A 24,776-nucleotide genomic window follows, 5' to 3' on the forward strand; every position below is an offset into this window, starting at 1 on the left:
GGGGACGTTAATAGTTGGAGAGGAAGGAGAGAAAGTTTTGTGGGCTAAGGAAACTGCCAGCAATGAAGCTCCGAAGGCAGTCTCGGGGGTATCAGGGAACGTCAGGAAGCATTCCTGCTCTCTCCATCCTGATTATGTATTCCACCAAGGTAAGAGCTGCCTATGATGATCCTTGGTGTTCCCGTCCGCACCTAGCACTGGGTCAGGAGCCTGGAAGCAGTGCATTATTGTTTTGGGTGAACTTCTCAAAAGACAGGACATTCCCCCGAGGATCCTGAGACAAGTATGTTGAAAGGGAATTGAACTCCCAGTATACACACGCTGTGCCAGGGACCAATTTACTGCCTCTTGGCTACAAATCCAGCCTTCATTGCCCTGGTCCCCGAGCTGAAGCCAGAGCTTGTAAACATTCTCCTGTTTTGTCTGTAGAGGGCGCCAGAGAGACACCACAGGAGGAAGGTACACCTTCCTCTTTTGGACTCCTTCAGGCCCATCTGGTGACACTAAGCTTCTGGGAGTCTCAGGAGCACCTTAGGGGCAGCTTCACAACGAGCTGAGGTTCTCTCCAGTGACTTTCTGTTAAGTTCCACACCAGACCCTAGGCAGCTTCCTGGTGAGTTCTGTTGGCACCCATTGGAGAGCTTCCTGCTTCCCAGGCTTGCGCTGCTTGACCTTGGCCTTAGTAAACTTTTAGACTGTTGAGTGGCTCCAGCCAAACCCACTCCAGTGAGATCGGAATCTCAGCCTCAGAGGGGCATCTCGACCCACTTTATTCCTTCCTGTATTTTTTAGAGGAAACAAGTCATTATCCCTAAGTAGTCATTCTCCTGGCACTGGTTAATAATTCTTTATCGGCTGCCTTCCCTGTTGGAATGACTGTGTGGTTTCTGTCTCCTGATAAGGCCCTGACTGATAAAACACTCCTACCCCCGCCTTCACACACATCTTCATGTCCTCTATGGAGGGACCCTCCTCAAGCAGCTCCTTGATCCTTCCTCAGGTGGACTTCCCCCCTAAAACCCTCTGAGCATTTCAAGGTACTCCTCCTCTTGAACAACCCCTGTATCAACTAGGGTTCCATCAGGAAAACAGGAACCATTCCAAATATCTCAAGCAAGAAGTAATTTTTTTAAAGATTTTATTTATTCATTCATGAAAGACACAGAGAAAGAGAGAGAGAGGCAGAGACACAGGCAGAGGGAGAAGCAGGCTCCATGCAGGGAGCCCGACGTGGGACTCGATCCCGGGTCTCCAGGATCACGACCTGGGCCGAAGGCAGGAGCCAAACCACTGAGCCACCCAGGGGTCCCAAGAAGTAATTTAATGCCGGGACTTTGGTGCTTCATGGGCTTCTCCTGTTCCTGTCACTGTGGGCAGGTGACTTGACATCTCTGAAACTCAGTTACCACTTCTGGAAAGATAGAGATCATTATGCCACCTAACTCACACGGCACCTCTGAAAAATGATGTAAAAGTCCGTGATAATTTCTAAGTGCCCAGTACATGGGTAGTGCCCAAGAAATGTAAGCTCTTTTTGATATTATGACTATAATCCTCTAAATGCTCCAGCACACGTGAACCGAAGCGACCCAAAGGCACAACACTGGGGCTGAGGCAGCCACGAGGGGAAGAAGATGTTTCCGCAGTAAGGCTTCCATCCCCGACTGAAGTAAAGACCATCACAGACTGGGGAGGAGGCCAGAGAATGTGGGGATGGTGCATAGAGTGGATACGACCCTGCCTGTCCTCAGTTAGAACAAGTTATATACCCTAAACGTCCTTCACCTACACTGAACAAAGCTCTCTCATCCAGATTCCTTTTTAAATTTTTAATTGAAAATGTAATATATGCACATGATTTCTTTTTAATGTCAGAGTACAAAATGCTATCCAGTTAAGAATGGCTCCCTCTTTGGCTCCCAAACCCCCAATCCCTCAGCTCTCCCACCTCAGAGCCAGCCACCATGAACCAATTTACTATGTGTTTTTCCAGGCATATTTTAGGCATACACAAGCATAATATGTTTTCATATTTTAATACATATGGGAGTCCTGTTTTTGCTTTTCTGCTGAGTAATATATCTTGGAGAGCATTCCATATTTGCACAGATGCCTCTCCCTTATTCATTTTTTCCTTTAATCTTATTCTTTTTTAAATGTGCATAGTATTCTTTTTTCTTAATATTTTATTTATTTGAGAGAAAGAAAGAGACAGCAGGACTGCAGGGGAGGGGCAGAAGGAGAGGGAGAAGCAGGCTCCCCACTGAGCAGGGGCTCCATCCCAGGACCCTGAGATCATGCTCCATCCCAGGTGACCTGGGATCATCATGACCTGGGCTGAAGGCAGACGCTTAACCAACTGAGCCACCCAGGCACCCCTAAATGTACACAGTGTTCTTGATATGGGTAGAGCACTAATTATTTAACCAGAGTCATTCTGGTGGAAATTTAACTTTTTCCGTCTTTGCCTATCATAAACAATGTCATTGTAAATATCTATTGTACATACTGACTTCTTTATTTCCACAAGGTAAAAAAAAAAAAAAAAAAAAAATCTCACCTCTTCGAGTTGGAGCCCCAACGACCGTCCTTATGGTCTAATATAGAAACACTGGGGAAGGAGATGGGAAACCTGCATTCCAGTCCTGTCTCAGCCAATAATGTCTTTGCACTCAGATGCCAATCTCTTCACCTCCCTGCGTGACTCAGGTTCCTTGCTTGTCAGGCAATAATTGTACCTGCTTTAAATTGCCTCACCAGGGCATTCTGAGAATCAAATGAGACGACGTACACGAAAGCTTTTGAGTGCTGTGCTAATACATAAGTCTCTCATCTGGTTATTGGCCAAACCTCAAATTGATTTGTTGCTCTATGAATGTGCCCATAAATACTCAACATGGTGCCTGCTGCACCCAGTGCCCCTTCTAAAGGAAACCTATCCCCCTGCAACCCCCCAACAGCTCCTGCTGTGCCAAGGCTGCTGGGCACTGTGCTGTAAATTCCAGCCTTCTCCAGCCTTCCACCTCTCCACCTCAGGACTGAACCTGGCCGACCACGCTGGGAGCACCGTAGGCTTCCCAGTGGCTAGAATGAGGAGCTCTGCCTAAATAGAGACAAACCAAGTCATTCTGACTCTTGCCTTTGCAAAAGTCTCCTAGGAAATCATGCGTGACTAAGATAGCTAGGACAAACAGAAGACAGAAGACACATTAGATGGGCCATTAGAGCTGCAGTTCCGAATAAGCTGAAATTGAGAGGAAGCAGAAACCCCAAATACACTGAAGCTCCGACGTAGGGAGAAAAAGTAGAGGATGCTGGTGAGAAGTGAAAGGACACAGAGAAGCAGAACCCCCAGAAGCAGGTTATAGCAGTGACCAAACAGGTACAGGTGCACCAGTTCAGCTGCTGAACCCAGCATAGAAAGGCCCTGGTGAGGTGCGGTCATCCGGGTCCCTGTTGGGCTCCCATGTGATCCCGTCTCCTTTGCTCCCTCATAGTGGCTTTACTATATATTTATTTACTATACTATATAGTGGCTTTACTATAACCTGCCTTTCCCTGGGAGGCGAGACCCTCTTCATGCTCCCAGGAGAGCCAAACCAACCCAAGGCTCATGGGATCCTCTCCCCAGCTTCCTGGAGAGTCCCCTAAAGGATGGGTGTGTGAGGATCTTACCTTGGGGCAGGAGAAATGAAAGTCCTCGATTTGTTTTGCTTTGGAATATACTGCTTTGCTTAATGAATTAATGTGGTTTCACGGAGGTCGGCCTCCTGGGAAAAGGTCAGGGCGGATGGGGCAAAGAGCAGAAGTGAAGGAAAATGGATACTAACAAGCAGTTGAGATTTTGCTCCTGCATATCCTTCCCTCTTGCCCAAATCCCACCTACCCTTCATGTCACCTCTTCCACTAAACCCTTTCCAGCTGCTCCAGCCATATCAGCTCTGGTTGTCTTGACCACAGTGACTACATTGCCTTATGGGCCCCAACACTTCATCCCGCCCCATAGCCATACCTTTTACAATATGTCTTTCCAGTTCTTTCCACTAAAAAGGCAGAGAACATTTCTCCATCCTTTGACTTTGGGTTTGGCTATGTGACCACCTTATGTTATTGTCCAAAGCCAATAGTAGAAGATGGATGTGATGGTGTACCAATCCGAAGGTCTCTTTTGCTTCTTCATTGCCAAAAAAAAAGAGCATACCCAGGCTAACCATGGTTCCCAAGAAGAAAGTGAGGGATACGTAGAACAAAGTTGCCTTGAACAAGCCCCCTAGTTGAGCCCAGCCTACATCAGCCAACTCTGAGAGGCCTGAGCTAAATAAATGTTTATTGTTTTATACCACTGAGATTCTATGGTTGTTTGATAGACAAGTGATGCAACTACCCGGAGCACTTATTATGCTTTTTAGTACTTGGTGATTTTTAATGACAATACGTTTTTTTGGTCATATATAATTGTTTCTTTGGGTTGGTCTCTCCTAGTTAAGACCACTAGATTTAACAAATAAAAATATAGGATCCCCAGCTAAACTTGAATTTCAGAAAAACAAGAAAGAGCCTTTTAATAAAAGGGCATCTCATGCAATTTTTAGAACATATTTATACAAAAAACTATTTAAAATCCAAATGTAAGTGGGCATCCTGTATTTTTCTAGCAATCCTACTTCTAGCGCTTGAGGCAGTAGCAACACCTTATACGGTAACTGTGAGACAGTTTCCTTGGTCATTATCATAATGCTGGGAGACAAAAACCATGGTTTTCAAATTGGCAGATTTGCAAGATGGTAGATCTTAAGCACTTTCTTCTCTCCAGTGACAAACTGACCCCTTATAATGTTGATGATCATCATCAACATTTACTTACCCCTGTATGGGCAGGTAGTGGGCAAACACACTATCTTGTTTTCATATAGTGTTGCAGTGGAGCCCATTTATAAATGAGGACACTGAGCCTTAGACACGTAAAAGAACTTTCCCTTGGACACACAGCTAGTGAGAGGAGTAAAGCTAAAACTCAAAGGCAATCCTTTCCCTTTCTATAATGCAATTTTGCCTCCAACTACCAAAAAAAATTTTTTTTGTCATTTTCACAAAAGTGAAGATGGCAAAATATATTTCCCAGCCTCCTGGTTTCTTTTTGGTCCCCCTTAATCCCTTCAATGAATAATGAGGTGTGCTAAGGCTTCCACAACAAAGTACAAAGTACCGCAGACTGGTGTGGCTTAAACAACAGAAATGTATTTTCCTACAGTTCTAGAGGCTGGAAGTCCAAGATCAAGGCGTCAGAGGGTTGGTTCCTTCCAAAGGCTATGAGGGAAGAGTCTGTTCCAGCCCTGCGGTGCTTAATTTTGTCTCAACCTGATGGGGCAGCAGGATGCCCAAATTACTTCTCAGTGTGTGTGTGAGGGTATTTCTGGAAGAGACTAGCATTTGAATTGGTGGGCTGAGTAAAGCCAATGACCCCACCCATTGTGGATGAGCATCATGTAATCCTTTGAGGGCCTGAATAGAACAAAAAGGTGGGAGAAGAGCACTTGGGTAGCTCAATCGGTTAAGCATCCGACTAAATTTTGGCTCAGGTCATGATCTCACAGTCATGGGATGGAGTCCTGCATCAGGCTCTGCACTCATCAGGGAATCTGCTTGAGGGTTCTCTTTCTCCCTCTTCCTCTGTCCCTCCCTCTGCTAGTGTGTGCTCTCTCTCAATAAATAAATAAATCTTTAAAAAAAATTTTAAATAGGGTGCCTGGGTGGCTCAGTCGGTTGAGCATCCAACTCTTGATCTTGGCTCAGGTCATGATCTCAGAAGTTGTGGGTTCAAGGTCCACATTGGGCTCAGCACTCAGTGGGGAGTCTGCTTCAGATTCTTCCTGCCTCTCTTCTCTGTCCCCCTCTGCCACTTCCCACTCACACTCGCTAAAATAAATAATAAATAAATAAACAAATAAATAAATAAATAAATAAATAAATAAATAAATAAAATCTTTTTTAAAAAGTTTTCTAAAAAGTGAGGAGCTAAATTGGTTCTCGTGCCTGACTGCTTGAGCTGAGCCATTGGTCTTTTCCTGGCCATGAACTGGGACTTAACCCATAGCACTCTTGTCTATTAGGCCTTTGGACTAGGATTAGAATTTATACCACCAGCTTTCCTGGGACTCCCAATCATGGACAGCAGGTCATGCCACTTCTCAGTCCTACAATCACATAAGCCAATTCTTTATAATAAATCATATATATATGTTCTGTTTCTCTGAAGAAGACTGACTGATGATACCAAGACCTCTCTCCTTGGTTTGTAGGTGGTCATCTTCTCCCTTAGGTTCATACCATCTTCCTCTGTGCATGTCCGTGCCCAGATTTCCTCTTCTTATAAGGACACCAGTTATATTGGATTAGAACCTACCCTAAATGTCCTTATTTTAACTTAATCACTCCTAGAAAGGCTCTATCTCTAAATAAGGTCACATTCTAAGGTACTGGGAGTCAAGGCTTCAACACATGAATTTGGGAGGGCGCACGGTTCAGCCTGTTATAACAGGGTTTGTGGAGCTAACTATAGCTCATCCCAATACAATTTACCTTTAGGAGAGGGACCCAAGGGAGGAGATTTCAAACTATGGAACTCTGGATTTCAAGGGCTGGAATTCTAGTTTCTAAAGCAGTCCCTAGGGTGCCAAAGGCCCATCCTGCAGTTCCTAATAATGGACCTCAAAGGTGAGTCACACCCTCTTTCAAAGGGGCCCTAGCAACTAGTAGAATGTGGGTTATTATGAGGACAGGGGATTGTGATGGTGGCTCAGCTGTACAATCTGGTGAGACCAAATGCTAGTAGCTCAAAAGATGTCCTTCGGCCCCAATTGGCAGCACCGTGGTTTTCAGGATGGCAGCGGAGGACAGGGAGATGATGGAAGCCCGGGGAGCAGGAGAAAGCTGCCCAACTTTCCCCAAGGTGGTGCCCGATGACCCCATGTCTGAAGGGAAATCAAGAGCCTCTTTGGTAAGGGGGTGGTGGTGCCTTGTTTCACTGCCCCAGCCTGTCCCTCCATGGGGAGGAGAGTGCCATGGGGTCACGCCCCAGGTAGCTGAGTGCTAGGAGATCCCAGAGAGCTGCCGAGAAGAGCAAGTGAGGTGCACCCCACCCCATAATGGCCCCAGCTCTCACCAGGGACCAGGTGGCCCTAGATAAGATTGTGAAGTCACTTGAGGCTGGCCTGGGTCTCTCCCATCTCACCTCCCCACTCGGGGCCCTTTCCTCCCCCTGTGAATGGGACCTGGCTCCCCCACAGTCCTGTGGAGGTCCCCTATGTTTGGGTTCCTCCCTCTGGAGCCCCAGGAGGGTGGGTGTCTGACTGGTCTCCAAGTCACACAGGGTGGGGCTGGGCAGGTAACCAGGAAGTCAGACTTCCACCTCAACCCCACAGGCCTCCCCTTGCAGCTTGGGGGCCCCATCGCCTCACGTGGGTGTGCTCCCTGCTTCCCTGTAACCCCAGGTGAGCACACCTCCACTTACAACCCCGGCTAGGTCCTCACGGGTCACAGCCTTCTTTTATCCATCCCACCCAGTCCTCTGGGGCCTGTGGCGTGGAGGTGCCCGGGGTGGCATGGGGACGCCCCCAGGCCCACTCTGCCCCGTCCCCTGAGGCGCCCCGTCACCGCTCCAGGAGGCAGAGTCCCCGAAGCCAGACTCTTCCTACAACCACCTGGAGGAGATGGAAGCTCGCGAAGACGGAGGCTGCCCGGGGCCCCCCAAGTCACCGTCCTCTAAGGCAGGCCACACCACCAAGGGCCAGGCGGGCGACGGACCCGGCCTCGGGGAGCTGGCCCCCGCCCCGGCCGCCCCCGAGCCCCCGGGGACGGAGCGCAACACCGAGATGGAGCTGGAGAAGGTGCGCATGGAGTTCGAGCTCACCCGGCTCCGCTACCTGCACGAGGAGAACGAGCGCCAGCGGCAGCACGAAGAGGTGATGGAGCAGCTGCAGCAGCAGGCCACGCCCCGCCTGGTAGGTGCCCTGGTGCGTGCCCCAGTCGGTGCTGGCCCGAGGCCTGGGGGCTGACCCGCAGGGTGGGGGACCCTCGCTGCCCAGCGTGGGGAGCCCCCCTGACCTGCTTCCCCTGCACCCCCCACCCCCCTCGCCCTCCATCCCCCTCCACCCCCACCCTTCTCTACCCCCCACCCTCTACCCTCCACCCCCTTCCACCCCCCCACCCCTCTCTACCCCCCCCCACCCTCCACCCCCTCCACCCCCCACCCTCTACCCTTCAACCACCCCACCCTCCACCCTCCACCTCCCCACCCTCCACCCCCACCACCCCACCCCCATCAGAGGTGGGCTGCTGGCTGCCCCAGAGCTTCCCCTATGAGCTGAGATCAACTCTTTAAGGAGAGTTGACCCCGGGAGGGGCCCCAGAGCCACCTGTCCCCCACCCTGCCCGTGGCTTTCCATCTCGGGGAAAGTCACGGCCTTTCCTCCGTGACTGGATCGGGGCCACTCTCTATTCCTCTCCATCTCCTTAGGAGGTGGGAGCCCCACTGCAGCCCGCGCAGTGGATTTCCATACAACCCTCACCTCCCCTTAGCAGAGCCGCATTTGTTCTGTGGGTCGGACTGCTCTGCCTTGTTGCCAACTAAAGATGTTAGGCTTCTTTGGCCAAGAAATGGACCACTCTCCCCTAATCCATTTTAGGTGGGGAGAAGAAAGCTACTTTTGGTCAAATGGGACGGAAAGGGCTTAGTACTGGGTGCCTGGGCCACCATAAATCCTAAATAACGAAAGCTGCCATTGTTGAAAGCATGTTGCCTGGGCTTTAAAATCAGTCCTGGGTTAAAACTCTGGCTCTACCATGTGTGAACCGTGTGATGTTGGGCAAGTTACGAATCCTCCTTGAGCCTTGGTTTGCTCCTCTAGAAAGTAGTCCCTACCTCGTTAGGGTCGCAGCGAGGAGTAAAGCAGAACATGCATGTGAGGCACTTTGCAATGAGCCTGGCACATTAGGTAAGCACTCAATAAATGTTAGCTATTACCATTTTTATGTACTCATGCAATTCACTTCTTGACCTAAATGCAACAATGTGCATTCATCACTTTTCAATTTTATTGGGATGTAATGTATTAGCTGTGCTTCCCAGCTCTGAGTCATCCTCACTTCTGAGAAACTTGCCTTCTGTCTTTCTCCAAGTCATTGCTATAATTGTTGAGGAGGATATGACCTAAAGTAAATACCACTAAAAGATCTCCCTACAGGTTAGCCATGTTCCATTAATCAGCACCCTTGAGTTACATTTTATCCAGCTCACATTTCTCTACCTTGTCCAAAAAACTATCTTGAGACACACTATCAAATGGTTTCCCAGAATTAAGATATTACACTACCTATAGCATTTCCCTAATCGACTGGTCCGGTTTTTTGTTTTGTTTTGTTTCATTTTTTTAAGAAAAAGAGGTTGGTTTTGCATGATTTGTTTTCAATGGACACATGCTGGGTTTTAACAATTCTTTTTCTTTTTCCTGCTCACAAAATACTTGCTTAGTTATACACTGAATGGTTTTGCTGAGCCAAGTCAAGCTTATTGAACTGGGATCTCCAGAATCTATCTTTCTTCCCTTCCTTTTAAAACTCTAGAAAATATTTGCTTATTTCTAAGACCCTGGCACATTTCCCGAGATCTTTGATTTCTCACAAATAAGTTCCATTTCCAGGGTTGGGGTTTTTATTCTCAGTATCGTGGAGTAAAATGTGTCACAAGTTAGAGCCTGAAACTACTTATGGCACCTGTGGTTAGTGTAGCATGCCTTTGCTCTCTGCCTCCTTCTAACCATATTTGTTTTCCCTTTTTTAGTTTGAAAATCTTACCCTTGCTGGATGAGCTGGAAACCCTTGGTATATAGTCTTATCTGCTGTCTGTCTTCTGCTCAAAAGAGATAGACCATTGAAAGTGTGAAAAGTCTAAAAGGTCTCACAAATGCATGTTTGGTTGTCAAAATCATGATTATCACCCACAGCATTTCAGACTCAAAACACATGCTGGCTGCTTTTGGCGGTAGGAAGTCCCCGGACCCAGAGCGGAGGCGGGTCTGCAGACCACCTGTGCAGGCACCCTGTGCACCTCCCCTCCCACTAGAACACTGGGTTTCTTCCTCTGGTCTTCAACCTGCCTTGCTATAGTCACTTTAGAAATGGCATCACTGGAGTCCGTTCTCTGCCCCGTTGGGTTTCTTGATTTGCCCTCACGTTTTAGGTGGTTGCCCCTAGAGTGGTGTGTCCACAACCCCAGGCTTCCGTCATTGCTTACGAAAGTGTTTTGTGTTCTGTGCATTACTGGCCGGTGGAAAGCGGACTTGATTTTTTTTTTATTGGAGTTCGATTTACCAACATATAGCATATCACCCAGTGCTCATCCCATCAGATGCCCACCTCAGTGCCTGTCACCCAGTCACCCCCAACCCCCGCCCACCTCCCCTTCCACTACCCCTTGTTCGTTTCCCAGAGTTAGGAGTCTCTCATGTTCCTTCACCCTCTCTGATATTTCCCACTCATTTTCTCTCCTTTCCCCTTTATTCCCTTTCACTATTTTTTATATTCCCCAAATGAATGAGAACATATGTTTTTGCTTCTCCGATTGACTTATTTCACTCAGCACAATACCCTCCAGTTCCATCCACGTTGAAGCAAATGGTGGGTATTTGTCGTTTCTAATGGCTGAGGAATATTCCATTGTATACATAGACCACATCTTCTTTATCCATTCATCTTTCGACGGACACCGAGGCTCCTTCCACAGTTTGGCTCTTGTGGACATTGCTGCTAGAAACATCGGGGTGCAGGTGTCCCGGCGTTTCACTGCATCTGTATCTTTGGGGTAAATCCCCAGCAGTGCAATTGCTGGGTCGTAGGGCAGGTCTATTTTTAACTCTTTGAGGAACCTCCACACAGTTTTCCAGAGTGGCTGCACCCGTTCACATTCCCACCAACAGTGCAAGAGGGTTCCCCTTTCTCCGCATCCTCTCCAACATTTGTTGTTTCCCGTCGTGTTAATTTTCCCCATTCTCACTGGGGTGAGGTGGTATCTCATTGTGGTTTTGATTTGTATTTCCCTGATAGCAAGTGATGCAGAGCATTTTCTCATGTGCTTGTTGGCCATGTCTATGTCTTCCTCTGTGAGATTTCTGTTCATGTCTTTTGCCCATTTCATGATTGGATTGTTTGTTTCTTTGCTGTTGAGTTTAATAAGTTCTTTATAGACCTTGGATACTAGCCCTTTATCTGATAGGTCATTTCAAATATCTTCTCCCATTCTGGAGGTTGTCTTTTAGTTTTGTTGACTGTTTCTTTTACTGTGCAGAAGTTTTTATCTTGATGAAGTCCCAATAGTTCACTTTTGCTTTGTTTCTCTTGCCTTCGTGGATGTATCTTGCAAGAAGTTGCTGTGGCCAAGTTCAAAAAGGGTGTTGCCTGTGTTCTCCTCTAGGATTTTGATGGATTCTTGTCTCACATTTAGATCTTTCTTCCATTTTGAGTGTATCTTTGTGTCTGGTGTAAGAGAATGGTCTAGTTTCATTCTTCTGCATGTGGCTGTCCAATGTTCCCAGCACCATTTATTGAAGAGACTGTCCTTTTTCCAGTGGATAGTCTTTCCTGCTTTGTCAAATATTAGTTGACCATAGAGTCGAGGGCCCATTTCAGGGTTCTCTATTCTGTTCTATTGATCTATGTGTCAGCTGACTTGATTTTCGAGCCTCCTCCCCATTCTCTCCTTTTTGACATGAATGGGTGGGTAGATAGATTCCATTGTATTGAAAACTACCTCTGTGAGTATGTTTCTAGCCAGCTTAGGGCACCACGGTCCCTGCCATCTGCCTGCTTACAAAAAGCATGGCATGATTTTAAAAGATATTTTAAAGAATAAACCACGGGTGATGCCTTCTTAACTACAGATCAAAATAGTTATATCAGCTTTTGCTATACTTATATGTTGGTGCTTTCTGCAGTTAAAATGGGGGCTTGTTGGACCTCAAGTATATAGATTCCAGAAATGAGCAATACACAGGCAGACTCAGCCAGACAACTCAAGCTGCTTTCCCCATGCTCAATACTGTGAGTTTAGGGAGGCCCTATCTCTCTTACCACCTGTCCTCCAGGGGGACCCAACCTTAGGTCGATAGACCACAAACTGACCCACAAACATGAGACATGTGCCACCAGAAACAGTCAGAAACAGTCACTTGTGCCCAAGGGACGCCCTCTCATTGTGCCGCTGTCCAGAAAACAAGGCTGAGTGTCCAGGCAAGACATCCAGAGAACATTCCTAAGATCTGGCGTCCAGATCTGGGGATCTCAGAGTCAGACAGAGACTGCCACCTGTGTGGCTCAGAAAAAGGAAGGTGTGACCTGGTGCCTGGCTCGGGAGGAACAAGGGCAAACTGAAGAAGTGCAAACCCACCAGTTCCCTGCACGTGCCAGTGACCTCACTGGGAATGTTTCAGTTCTTGGCCACTCTTCCTCTTATAGTCTGTGAGGGGGGCCATGGTTCCCCTTTCCTCAGGTGAGGAAAACCACCTGCCCAAGGTCACTTTCCCCAGGGGACAAGAGCAGGACTGACCCCCAGACCTGCCTGGTACCCAAGCCTGATTTGGCCAGCTACACTCTCTTCTTTCCCCCACAGTTCTCGGGAGGGCTCCAGGACCTCCTGCTCCCCCAGAACCAGTTTGCCATGTTCCTGTACTGCTTCATCTTTATACACATAATCTATGTCACCAAGGAGATGATCTTCTTTCTCTTCTCCAAGCACTACCTGTTCTGCATCGCGGCCATTTTGCTCTGTTTGATTAAAACGTTATGGTCATACTTGCAGGTGCTTTTGCTCCCTCCATCACTGGGAACCTCCGTGCCTGTGGGTTACTAGGCCATGACCCAAGTCAGCCTCCGGCCTCCCTTCCTCCTCCTTCCCTCACATGAGCCTCCCCACTGTCAGAGCTCCCTGTTAGGAAAGGCTCTGCTGTCAACCATTTACACTTTAGTGTGAAGAAATGTGTTCGGGCCTTGTATGAAGCCTGAGTTCTCAGTGCAGAGGAAGATGCTTTGTGCCCTCTGAGGGGCGGATTTTAGAAGTTACCAAGTTAGGGAGGTTTCTAGAGGGAGAAGGGGTTTAGGGTCTCTAGGGAATCACAGGAGTCACACCATGACCAGGTTGGTTTGGGATCCACCACATCCACTCACTTGCACAGATCTTGTCTGAGGTGTGGGATGCTGAGGTAGGTTCGGGGATAACCCCCCAAAGATGTGCACATCCCCATGCCCAGCACCTATGAATACATCATCTTACATAGCAAGAGAGACTTGGAGAGGTGATTAAATTAAATACCTTACAATGGGGAGATGAGCCTGGGTTCCACCACAGGCCCAATGTCATCACAAGGGTTTTTACAAGAGGGAGGGAGAGGGCGAGAGTCAGAGAAGGAAGGGGATGTGATCATGGAAGCAGAATTTGGAATGATCCAAGAAACTCAGGTAGCCTTTAGAAAAGGCACAGAAATGAAATTTCTCCAAAAGCCTGCAGAAGGAATGGGGCTCCGGCCAACCCATGCAGACAGGTGGTCACCAGAACTGTAAGAGACTAAATCTGAGTTGCTTTAAGTCACTAAGTGTACAGTACTGCATTGAAGCAGTAATAGGAAAATCATACAGGAGCCAAGACTCCCCAGGCTCCTCCCAGCTCTGCAAATATGTCAGGATAGCAGCACCAGACCATGGACGAGAGTCCATTTAGCCCTGGGCCTGAGCAGGACTATAATGGTCAGTTACTTGGGCTAGAAGCCTACCCCCAGGCAACAGGCAGCTCAAAGAGAGCTGCTAACACTCCAGGGAGCCCAGGACAGAGCTACCAGAGTCGGACAGGCAAAGGCTAGCCCGACCACTGAGCAGTACAAGCCCAAGGGAGGCGAGGCAAAGCCCCAGCCTGCTCCCAGAGGGGGTGGGGAAGGAGGCCTCAAAAGCTTGGCTGGGCCCAGAGCAAGACAGCAGGGTTGCATTAGTGCAAAGTAGGAGGAGGGAAAAAGAAACCAGACCACACAGCCCAACCCTCAGTTCCCAAATGCACATGCACACACACACACACACACACACAGATGCACAGCAAAGTTGTCCACAGTAGAGATGTACACAACCACCCAAATAAAGAGGCAACAACAATAAAAAGGAACAGACCTTGACCACTGGAGGGTTCAGAGTAGGCACAAAATAAGGTCCCTGGTATGTATGTAATGAAGAATTCAGATCCCACCAACGCCCTGACCTCTCCTCTAACACACACACACACACACACACACACACACACACACACCCCTGCTAGCAGGTCATCAGCTGCTCTGACCCCACCCGCCGTGCCCAGGAGGGAGGACTGGCGCCTGGCTCTGACACAGGAGGCCCTGGGGATAATGCAGCAAAGCCAATGAGGGTGAACACAGTTGTGTGATCGGGCAAGTCTGAAATGCCCCCTCCTTTTCTGGGTCATAGAGCTCAGCCTTAAGAGAGACTAAAGAATAAGCTTCTGTCTCTTTGGGCTCTGTGAGAGAGATCCGTGAAAACACATGAAAAGAAGACGACCGCCCTGGGATTCAATGTCAATACACATTCTCATGCCACGGAAGTCTATGGTGGCTTCTCATTTTCCGCCCAATTCGGTGCATCCACCCCCATTTATAGCTGCAGGTGACCGATATTTACCTGAAAGTCACAGAACTGTCATTTCTCATTAAACTTTGAACGATAGTTTTTGCTATGGGTCCTTTCTCACAGGCATTGTATTTGATCTGGGTTCCTGGGGGTAGGATTGAGGTAAGAGGAGGAGGAAATCAGGATATCAAAAAAGATTAAGGCACAGGTATTTGACTTGTTATAGCAGAAGGATTTGGGAGTTTATAAAAAATACCAAGTGTTATAAAGCCGTTAAGTTCATCACCCTATTGCCAGGTAAGCTGGACTTAGATACATCCATTTTCCTTTCAAATCTTTAGAGAAAAATTTAATTTCCTTGAACAGGTAAGTTAGCATCTCATAAGTTAACATCACATCCTTAGCAATGGGCATGACGTCTCCCTCCTGTTCCTCCTACTGTGACTGAAGACTGAAGTCAAGAGCCAAACTATGCCCTCTGGGAAAATGAGAACAGCTCATGGTCACTCCTTAAACTTGGCTAAGTTCTCTTGGTTCAAATTCAGAGCAGAAAATCAGAAGGGAGAGGAAGCAAGGTGGAGAGAATTGCACAGGATAGGAAGAGGGCATAGCCGAGGGTTACCAAGAAGACAATAAGTCAACATTCAAGCACTTCTTGAGCACCTCCAATGTGCCAGGCACTTTTCTAAATGCTCTACGGAGACTATCTTCATCAAAACCCTGGGAGGAAGATATGCTATTATCTCCATGTCACAGATGAGGATACCGAGGCTCAGAGAGGTTAAATGACTTACCCAAGATCATCTTGGATTCTAAGTCTGACTCCCAAACACAAGAGCTTTCTTTCTACACAACCATCTCCCAAGCTGCTGCCTTGAAGGATTTCACAGTCCTGCTGGCAAGATGAGCTTAACATACATGAAAATGTTAGGACACTATCAGCACACAGACCTTAGTGATGAAGGAAATAAAAGGAGAGGTCCCTGGAGCTCAGGATGATAGGAAGACTTCTCAAAAGACCATGTAAGCCTGGGGCAGGTGGAGAGAAGGAAAGGAAATTCACACAACTAAGATCAGGGTTGGAGTGTATACACAGTATGCCGGAGAAAGAGAAGGCTCATCCCTGCTCCGAAAAATGGTATAAAGGGTAACAGGCCTGGAAGATAGATATGGGGCCAAATTTTATAGTCTTGAATATTGCTCTGAGGAATATGAACTTAATCCCTTGGGACATGGAGTCCCTGAAGACTGTAGAGTGAGATAGTAACTCCTTCCAAAAAAAGGAAAAAAATACCTCCTTTCCTCCTCTCTCCTGGGGACCTTGTTCTTGCCTTAACAACCTCCTTCCATTTTCAATCTGGGAACATTCTAAGGTCTTGAGTGTGAGGAATGTATTCAGCTGGAAAAGAAACCCAACCACAGTGGCTTAACCAGATAGAGGTTTATGTTTCTCACATACTAAGAAGTCCCAGGTAAGGCAGTCCAAGGTGAAATTGCTCTAGGAAATCAGAGAGGATCTAGGCTGCTTTTTGCTCCACCATCCTTAACTTGACTTTTATCCTCCTCACCCATGGCCTTCAGCCTCATGATCTTAAAGTGGCTGCTGTAGGGGCACCTGGGTGTCTCAGTCAGTTAAGCATCTGCTTTCAGCTCAAGTCATGATCCCACTGTCCTAGAGTCAAGCCCAACACTGAGCTTCCTGTTCAGCAGGGCGTCTGCTGCTCTCTCTGCCTCTGTTCCCTGCCCCCCCCAACTTGGCCTCTCTCTCTCAAATAAATAAAATCTTTAAAAAGGGAGGGGGGGCTTCTGGAGCTCTAGGTATCAAACCCACAACTCTAGGTCAGAAAAAAGAACGGGAAAAAAGAAGCATCTTTTATAAGCTTTCTAGAAAGACTCACCTAGAGACTTCTGCTTATATCTCCTTGGTCAGATTGGGTCATGTAGCTGCAGGGCATCTGAGGTGGTAAGGTTTTCACCTGGACACTGTTGCGGCCTTGAACAAAATTAGGATTCTGACAGTGTGGGGAAAGAGAGGGATGGATATTGAATAAGCAAACAACTCTTTCTACCATACCCTGCTTTCTTAGACCTAGCTCCTGCACGGCCAGGCCCGTGCCCATCTTGGTGGGAGTGAGAGAGACATGGGGTAGGGCACAGTTAGAGCCAATCCAGGCCCGGCCCACTGTGACATTGATGCCCTAAGGTTTCATTCACATACCACAGCAGGAAGGTCATCATTTTCTCTGGACACACAACTGGAACAGCTGTGCCTTCATCCTGCTGACCTCTGCCTGAGGCCCCAGGACCTTCCACATCCATGGCAGCTGCCCTGCCTGGGGCCGGGGACCAGACAGGGACACCCCTCTGTGCTGAGTGCCCTCAGCGAAGCTGCAAGAGGCAAGTTTGCTCCTGGAGTCTCTCCCCACTCCTGAGTCCCAGATTCCAAAAAACTGGCCCAGTGCCTCCCCACCCGCTCACACACACGCCCATCTCTCTCTGGTCAGCCCACTCACACCAAGCTGCTAAAGACTGAGGATGTAAGAGATCCTGCAGGTTTGTTTCAAAGATCCACTCAGCTTAAGTCCCAACAATCAAACACTAATAGTAAAGTTTCAGGCAGGTTTAGGGAGGGAAAGATGAAAGAATCTTTCCTACTCCCCAGATGGAATCACACAGGTTGTAACCCCAAGCTCTAGGACAATACTAGAATCCTGGAAACTGCTGGAACCCGCAGGAGGGAAGAGCGGACAGACTTGGTTCCAAAGGCCATTTCCCAGTCCTGTCTGCAATTCCACTTTCACAGGTGACTACAGGCAAGTGGGTTAAGGTTTTCAGGCTTCGTTGGGATGACCTGTAAATTACCTAAACTCTAACTCAGTGGGGTTTGGGAAAAAAAAAAAAAAAGACCAAAGCCGAGGATCTGACTTCAGAAATTCTGATTTAATTGATCTAATCTGGGTTCAGTAGCTTCAAAGGTGCCGGAGCTGATTGTAAAGGGCAGCTGCATTACAAAATCTAAATCCTCGCTATGCTTGATCTGAAGACCAGCAGCTTCCCCGTTGCCTGGGGCATCTTAGAAATGCAGCATCCCAGGCCCCGCCAGCCCCAACCCACTGATAGCGCCACATTTGACAACATCCCCAGTGACTCTTGGGAGAAGCACTACTCTAGGCGATGTGATTCAATTCATCCCGTTGCTCTGTTATAAAGATCCTGCTCTGGGCCTGGAGGATCTTCCAGTGGGGGCTGTGGAAGCCGGGTGGCAAGCAGAGAGAGGACAACTGTGCACGGAGCCTCTAGAAGTGCTGTAGAAGCCTCCCCCAGCATCTGGCACAGCCCCTCCTCCCTCTGTGCCTTCAGGAGCCCTTGCTCTAGGCTTCTGAGGAATCAAATGATTTCTCCCAGCACTCGGGGATTTACCAGAAACTTCCGGAATCCCCCCAGGCCTGTCTCCACCTCTGCCCCTTTTTTGATCTAGCTCCTATGTGTGTGTAGCTTGGGAAAATCTTGCTAATATGCATTCATTCATTATTTAAAGGTTGCCACTGTTCCTTCAGGAAGGCTAAGCATGATTAAAAGATGGGATTTTTCCACAGGGCACAGCAGAAAAGCTAGGGCTCCCGCATTTTTAAGCTGTTTTGGCCAAGCCTTGTTGCATAATTTAAAGTCTGTGACTTATTTAGATTTAATTAGCCAAAGGAGCAGCAGCTGAGGTTCACTAGTCAGTATTTATTAAGCACCCTCAAAGGGTTTGGGAGCTCTTTAGAGCAAAAGAGCAGGATCGGCTTTGGACTTGCACATTTCCCACACCGACGCGGGAGGGGTTACAGAGCCTGCCAGCAGGAAGCATTTTTGTGCCTCAAGGACAACAAAGGGGTGGCATCAAAGGGCCTGCAGTCACAGGACACAGGCAGGCAGAAGCCTTCTCCTCAGCCCTCAGTCGGTGGGGTCAGGCCCCCCGCGGGGCTGTAGGACAGGTAAGTGTGGAGACAGGGTGAGTGGTAAGTGCAGAGCCATACACATGAGAGGTGCCAGTAAGAGAAGGACAGGGAATGTGTAGTGATTGACACCTGACCTGAAGAGCTGGGGGGCATAGAGGGGATGGCCCTCGATTGTGGGCCCCAGTGCCTAAGAACAACAATGCCAGGCCCATGGTCAAAACCAAGGCTGCGACCCGCAGAGCCTGAAACCACGTGTGCCTTCCACCCCTCCGATGGCAGCGGTCCCCCTGAGCACAGCCTGTGCCACACCCCCAGGGTTGGCCCATGAGGCCGGCCCTGGAGGCAGATGGAGGAGACCCTCAGCGTATGGGGCTTTTGTGGTACCTCTCAGTCCCACTCTGAGAGAGCATAGGTCCCTTCTGCCCTAGAGGCCAGAAGGAGGGAAGTGGGCTCTGTGCCCTTTGAGAAGGTGTGGGAACGAACCTCTGGAGCAGACTTGTGGTGGAGGAGGCTGGGTCTGGTGATCTGTGGAGAGGACAAGCCTTCTCCTGGGCCAAGTGGGCCCCTTGTCCACCCGCCAGCTCTAGAAGCAGAGTCTGAGGGAGCAGGAGGCAGCTCAGGCTTGCAGGTCCTGCTCCAGGCTCTCAGCTGCAAATCACAGGGCTAAGGAAACCTCAAGCTTTCCAACTCTGGGTATTATCCCTCAAGGCCTCCGCCCCCACCCAGTTCCATTCAGCTGATCATTTTTCTCTAGACTAGAAAATCCCAAAATAAGAGAATAAAGTTACACTTTTTACCCCTATGAACCTCTCTTGTTTCAAATGACACAGTCACTTTCCCTCAAACTTCTCTTCAAAGAAGCCTTTGTAGGGTCCTGGGGCAGAGAGCAGGCCTTGGAAGCCAGCCACCGGGAAGCCACACAGAAAGTGCTGAGTAAGGCAACCCTGGATTGAGAAGGAAAGTTCTAGGGCGGGGTGTTCCAGAAGCCGCTCTCCACCCCAGGAACGCCAGGGTGGTACCTCCCAAACATGGAACAGCTCTTCTCTCCGTATCCCGTGCCAGATGGCACCCCAGCTAATAGGGGGGCTGCGGGGACCACCCCACTGCCGGACACTTAACAAATGAACAGTCCAGTGAACAAAAGGATGCAATAGGCAACCTGAGAAAGATTCCATGAGCTAAAGCATTCTATGAAGGCTTCTGGGAGAGGGAAGCTCACACTTACTGAGTACCCCCTGGGGATCCCACCGTGTCCAGTGCACTTTGCATCATCACATTTCATCCGGAGGCCACTCCCCAGGCAGCACTATTACCATCACCACTTTGCATATGGGAAAACACACTCAGGTTCAGGAGTTGCCCGAGCTAACTCAGCCAGAAGGTTCCAGAGACCAAGTACGGCAAGGAGAAGGAGCCGAAAGTTGATGTAAAAAAATAAAACAAAACAAATCTATGTCTTGTGTACTTGGGTTTGTGGATGAAGATCCAGAGCTGCTTGGATAACCTACATGAAGAGGGCTGTCACTGTGTTTCAAATGATATGGTGCACACCCACTGGGTCTCTCCCAGTGCGTACATATATCTAGGGGTAGCACCTTTGAAGGTACAGGCTTAAAAAGCTCCCTTTTCATTCTACCCATTCTCTCATTTCCTCCCACCAAAGGCTGTGGAGGGAAATGTTTTGGGGAGAGGACAGGGGTATAAGTCCTCATTGGCCCATCTGCTGCCCACATATCCACCATTTTCTTGAGAGCTGAGTGGGAGATCCACACTCAGAGCCTTGAAGAGCTTCCTCTGGACCCCATCCAAAACCTACTGGGTCCCTCAAATCAGGTGAGGAAGTCTGCAGCTGGCCTGGGGAGTCTGCTCTCTTCAGTCAGCTGTGCCTGGCTCTGTTAAGGCCAGGGTACTGTAGCAGGTGTGTGAAAGAAGGGGGAGATGCTCAGACCCAGAGAGAAATCCCAGGCTTCACTCTCACCAATTTTCACTTCTGAGTGACTTCTGTATCCTCACAAAGCACCCTTCCCCTAGCTCCCCTATCCAGCCCATATCAGAACTTGACTGTGTTCCTAGAAAATGATGAGCTTGGACTTGAAGACTCTGAAAGCACAGCGAAGTATAGAAAGCTCACCTGCTCTCAGATATCAGGCTACCTTCAGAGGATCTCCAGATTACTGCCCTAAGCAAACCACACAGTGCAGGACTATCCGGATTCTCACAACAGATCAGTGAGGGCAGGGATCAAAAACTGGGATGCCCAGAGGGCCCAGGCATGGCAGGTAAAACAAGGAAGCTGACCCCATGTGGCTAACAGGAAATAATAAGCCAGTGCAAAGGAGGCAGCCCTATGCCCCTTCCCTCCCACCCATTTTTACCACATAAGGATACAGGCCGTGTCCAATTCAAGAAAAGCCAGGAATCCAGTCTTTTTATGTGATAACTGCTGATTGTGAATTATTGGTTCCCTTTTTTTTTTTCACCATACTATGGACCTAACATCTGTGGGCCCACTGGTTTGCAAGCTCTGAACTTGAGATGTGATTTCCTTTATGATACAATCTCTGTTGCACTCTGAGACTGGCTAGGGGATTTCTTTAAACAGAAAGCTCTCCTAGTACAAAAATAGAACGTGATTCACTCCAGCAGTGTTTAGGCACGGAAGCAGCAGTGAGAGATCCTTCTGCCCTCCACGACCATCCTGCCTTGAGGTGTTTCAAGAGACAGGTCTCTTAATGCATTTCAAATCCAGTTAGAGTGGCAAAAATCTAATTTCCATACAACTTCTTGAAGGAAGATGGGAATTTAGCTCAAGCCTGGATCAGGATTAAAGCGGGAGCAAGGCAGGGGCCTGGAAGCGGGGAAATGAGTCAGGAGAATCTGTTAGGGGTGGAGGGTGAGGCTGAGTACCCAGGCTGAGCGAGTTGAAGGGAGGCAGGCAACAGCTCTGTGAGGATTGTTAAAGTGGTGGGGCCTGGGGACCAGAGCCAGCCAGAGAGGGGAAGAGGGGGAGGGAGCATCATTAGTTTCTATGGCAACCGAGGATTCAGGAAAGGGGGAGAAAGAGCGAGGGGGATCTCACAGAAGAGCTATGTTGGGCTGCTGCCTACAACCAGCTCTCTCATCTCCACCCAGGCACTTTGTCTATGACTCCTTGTCTACGGCTCCCCCTGATGCCTCCCCCACCGGATTCTGCTCATCCCTGGCACAGATAAATTACTATGAAATTATACTGAGAACATTTAGATCCCAAACGTGGGTAGGATGGATGAGTACCTACTTACTGTGCTTCTGGGCCTCCCCTCTTGAATTAAATAACATTTTCCCCACTGTCCTGCCCTAAAGCCTCTAATACCACTATCAGGGCAAAATTTCTTGGATAAGGATTTGTTCGTGTTCCATTACAAATCCTCATTAGGAAGGCTGACATCACGGATACTAATTTCTAGACTCTCGTATGGAATGAACTTCTCACATGGAGCAAGGATCTCCACTTCAGACTAGGTACGTCCACCAGTAGGGTTCAGACATATCTGAACATGTACGATAAACTGGTGGGCCGGGCCCCAGACGGGCCAGTTCATAGAATGCCTTCAGTGGTACCCACTGTGTATGTCCAGCATTCATTTCCCCTTGATTTTTTAGGGGGGAGGGACTCCATGTTCCCTAATCTTAGTCCATGAGGTTCAAGGGGGCTGATTTTCAATCAAGAGTGGGCCCAAGACCCAGACCAGCCAATGAGAACATTCTGTCTCTGGTCCAAATGATTAGTTCCTGTGTGGACACGTTATCCAAGCCTGACCAATGAGTCTCAAACCTGTTTTTTGCTAGAGCGCCTGGGAAGATAAGCTCTGAGCGAGTAGACTGTACGTCCACAGCAGCTGGTGGCCATCCTGTTCCACTAGGGGAAAGCCCGCCTGAGAATAAAGCTTCCAAGGAGAAAAGCAGAGCCAAGAAGAGATAAGAAGACACTGACAGGGAGAGACAGGTGGGAAGGAAAAGGAAAGAGAAAGGGAGTCCTTGTTGGCATGACTCAAGCCCCTGGATATTCCAGTTTTCTACTGGAAATAAGAGACATCCCGAAAGCTTTTCAGTTGCTGTTAACATTGATTTGAATTGGGTAGCTATCACTTGGAGCCAAGTGTTCTGAATCACACAAGGGCTTTCCCATTTGGCTAAAGAAAAGAGGATTATATGAGTTGGAACCTGGGATTGGCAATAGCTAATGGAGGAAATATCATGGCATCTGCTCCCAGCCTGTCCTGTGGAGAAAGATATGGAGATGAACCCAAACCAGGGAATTTGGGAGCCATGACAAGAGGTGGGGTTCTCACGTGCACAACCACAGCAGGAAAGGGAGCCATCTCCCCATTTCTTGAGGGAAAACAGCCCTGCTTTGGCACCAGGAGGGGATGGGGCACTGATGATAGCACAGGGGACCTGCTGGAGAGAAACTCTGAGGGCAAGTATATGTTGTGCACTGCCAATATGCAGAGCCCTGCGCTCATAAGAGGGTCCAGGAAAAGACCGTGAAAGGTCTGGAGCAACCCAAATGTCCGTCACCTGATGGGTGGATAACTAAAATGTGGGATATCCATAAAATGGAATATTGTCTGGTGATAAAAAGGAATAAAGCATGGTACAACATGAATGAACCTTGAAAATACTATGCTAAGTGAAAAAAGCCAACCACTAAAGACTACATAGTATATGATTCCATTTATATGAAATGTCCAGAATAGACTAATCTATACAGAAAGAAAGCAGATTAGCGGTTGCCTGGGATCGGGGGAATAAAGGGCTTGGAGAGTGACAGCTAACGTTGCAGGGTGATGAAGTGTTCTAAAATTGATTGTGGTGATGGTTATATAGCTCTGAATATACTAAAGCCACTGAATTCTACACTTTAAGTGGGTGAATTGTATGGTAGGTGAATTATATATCGATAAAACTGTTACCCAAAATAGGTCTTGAGGTTCCTACCCAGTCTGTCTATGGGGTGGGGGGGAAGAGTGTGGGGTCAGCCTCCAGAAGGCCCAGGGTACATCCTGCAGCTGCTGCTACTTGGGGTGTCAGTTCTGCCCTTAAACCCAAAGTGCTCTGGACTGGCACTTTAAGAGGGCTCCAATCTGGCTCATCCCTCCCCACAGGGTAAGGAATCTGTGAGGTCAAGTGGATATACCCACCACATACATACCTTAGTCCCAGACCATACCCAGGATATATAGGGCCCAGAAACTCCTTGCTCAAAGGCCCCAAACCTGTTTTTAGAGCCCAAAAGCGTCTTCTCCAGGCCTTTCTTTCCAAGTAGACTGAATTAGAGGTATGCATACAAGACGTATAATTGGAACTGGATACATAGGCTGGAATACCCACAGCGCCCCTTCAAATGGTGAGACAAGCTGAGAGTGAAGTGGAGCAGCCACGGGCCATGAGTAGGGTGTCAGGAGTCCTGGGGCCAGCTCTCCCCACAACTACCATGCTCTAGCATGGTGATTGGAGGAGTCTGAGAAGTCTCAAGTCAACCTTGACCTTCCATGTCAGGATGAAGATACATTTTTCAGGATAGGAGTTTAGAACATTTAACAATTGATAGCTTGCTTTAGGATTAGAAGATATTTAAGTACATGATTTGTGGACTTCATTCGTCCTCTTACACTGGAGCCCCACAAATACAAAGGTCCAGCCTTCTAGGAGATTCCACATTTAAGAGAAAAAACATCTTTCAGAGCTCTCCTTTCCATGAACTCTGGTGTGGGGTAGTTGCAGACTGCATGAATTTGGGCAACATGGTTAATAGATTCCTTACTCCAGGCTAAAGAGAAAGCTGACACATTGCCTGTCCACAACCTCCAAGTTTAATGACTTCTCTCAAAGTCTTTCAAATGAGCCATGGTCCAGGCATGTAGTGAGATGCAGTCTGGAGACTGGGGTGGTTCTATGAGCCATATGAAGGAATCCTGTGCTTGTCTGGCTCTCTTGTTTTGTTTTTGTTTTTGTTTTATAAGATATGATGTAATAGAGTTCCATTGGTCAGGAATAATAATAGCAGAAGCTCACAAGAGGGGCACCTGGGTCGTTCAGTGGTTGAGCATCTACCTTCGGCTCAGGGTGTGATCCCAGGATCCCAGGATCAAGTTTGACATCGGACTCCCTACAGGGAGCCTG

General features: G+C 48.3%; 1 protein-coding gene and 1 long non-coding RNA gene across 3 annotated transcripts in view; one reads left to right on the forward strand and one right to left on the reverse strand.

Annotated features, from left to right (window-relative positions):
- The window catches only part of LOC111097737, a 66,033-nt gene extending 59,346 nt beyond the window's left edge, over positions 1-6,687 (reverse strand). Inside the window, exon 1 of the long non-coding RNA XR_005365872.1 lies at positions 6,580-6,687. This is a non-coding gene — a long non-coding RNA (uncharacterized LOC111097737). The remainder of the gene's footprint in view (positions 1-6,579) is intronic.
- An 89-nt stretch (positions 6,688-6,776) lies between these two features.
- TMEM247 (transmembrane protein 247) lies at positions 6,777-17,574 on the forward strand. 2 transcript variants are annotated; one of them, XM_038551205.1, is made up of 3 exons: positions 6,777-6,949; positions 7,662-8,000; positions 12,662-17,574. In XM_038551205.1, exons 1-3 carry the CDS (start codon positions 6,881-6,883, stop codon positions 12,899-12,901), a joined length of 648 nt encoding a protein of 215 aa, XP_038407133.1. In that variant the 5' UTR covers positions 6,777-6,880; the 3' UTR covers positions 12,902-17,574. The 2 variants fall into 2 exon arrangements, with proteins under 2 accessions (XP_038407133.1, XP_038407132.1); XM_038551204.1 differs by having other exon boundaries at positions 6,788-6,997.
- Positions 17,575-24,776: the final 7,202 nt, after the last annotated feature.

The sequence above is a fragment of the Canis lupus genome, chromosome 10 (genome assembly GCF_011100685.1).
Source record: "Canis lupus familiaris isolate Mischka breed German Shepherd chromosome 10, alternate assembly UU_Cfam_GSD_1.0, whole genome shotgun sequence".
NCBI classification, from domain to species: Eukaryota; Metazoa; Chordata; class Mammalia; order Carnivora; family Canidae; genus Canis; species Canis lupus.

Bases quoted from the DNA above. Each gene is read 5' to 3' on its own strand.
- TMEM247 (XM_038551204.1), top strand. From the start codon at position 6,881: ATGGCAGCGGAGGACAGGGAGATGATGGAAGCCCGGGGAGCAGGAGAA. The intron at 6,998-7,661 runs GTAAGGGGGTGG...TCACCGCTCCAG, and splicing joins GGAAATCAAGAGCCTCTTTG to GAGGCAGAGTCCCCGAAGCC. The intron at 8,001-12,661 runs GTAGGTGCCCTG...TTTCCCCCACAG, and splicing joins AGCAGGCCACGCCCCGCCTG to TTCTCGGGAGGGCTCCAGGA.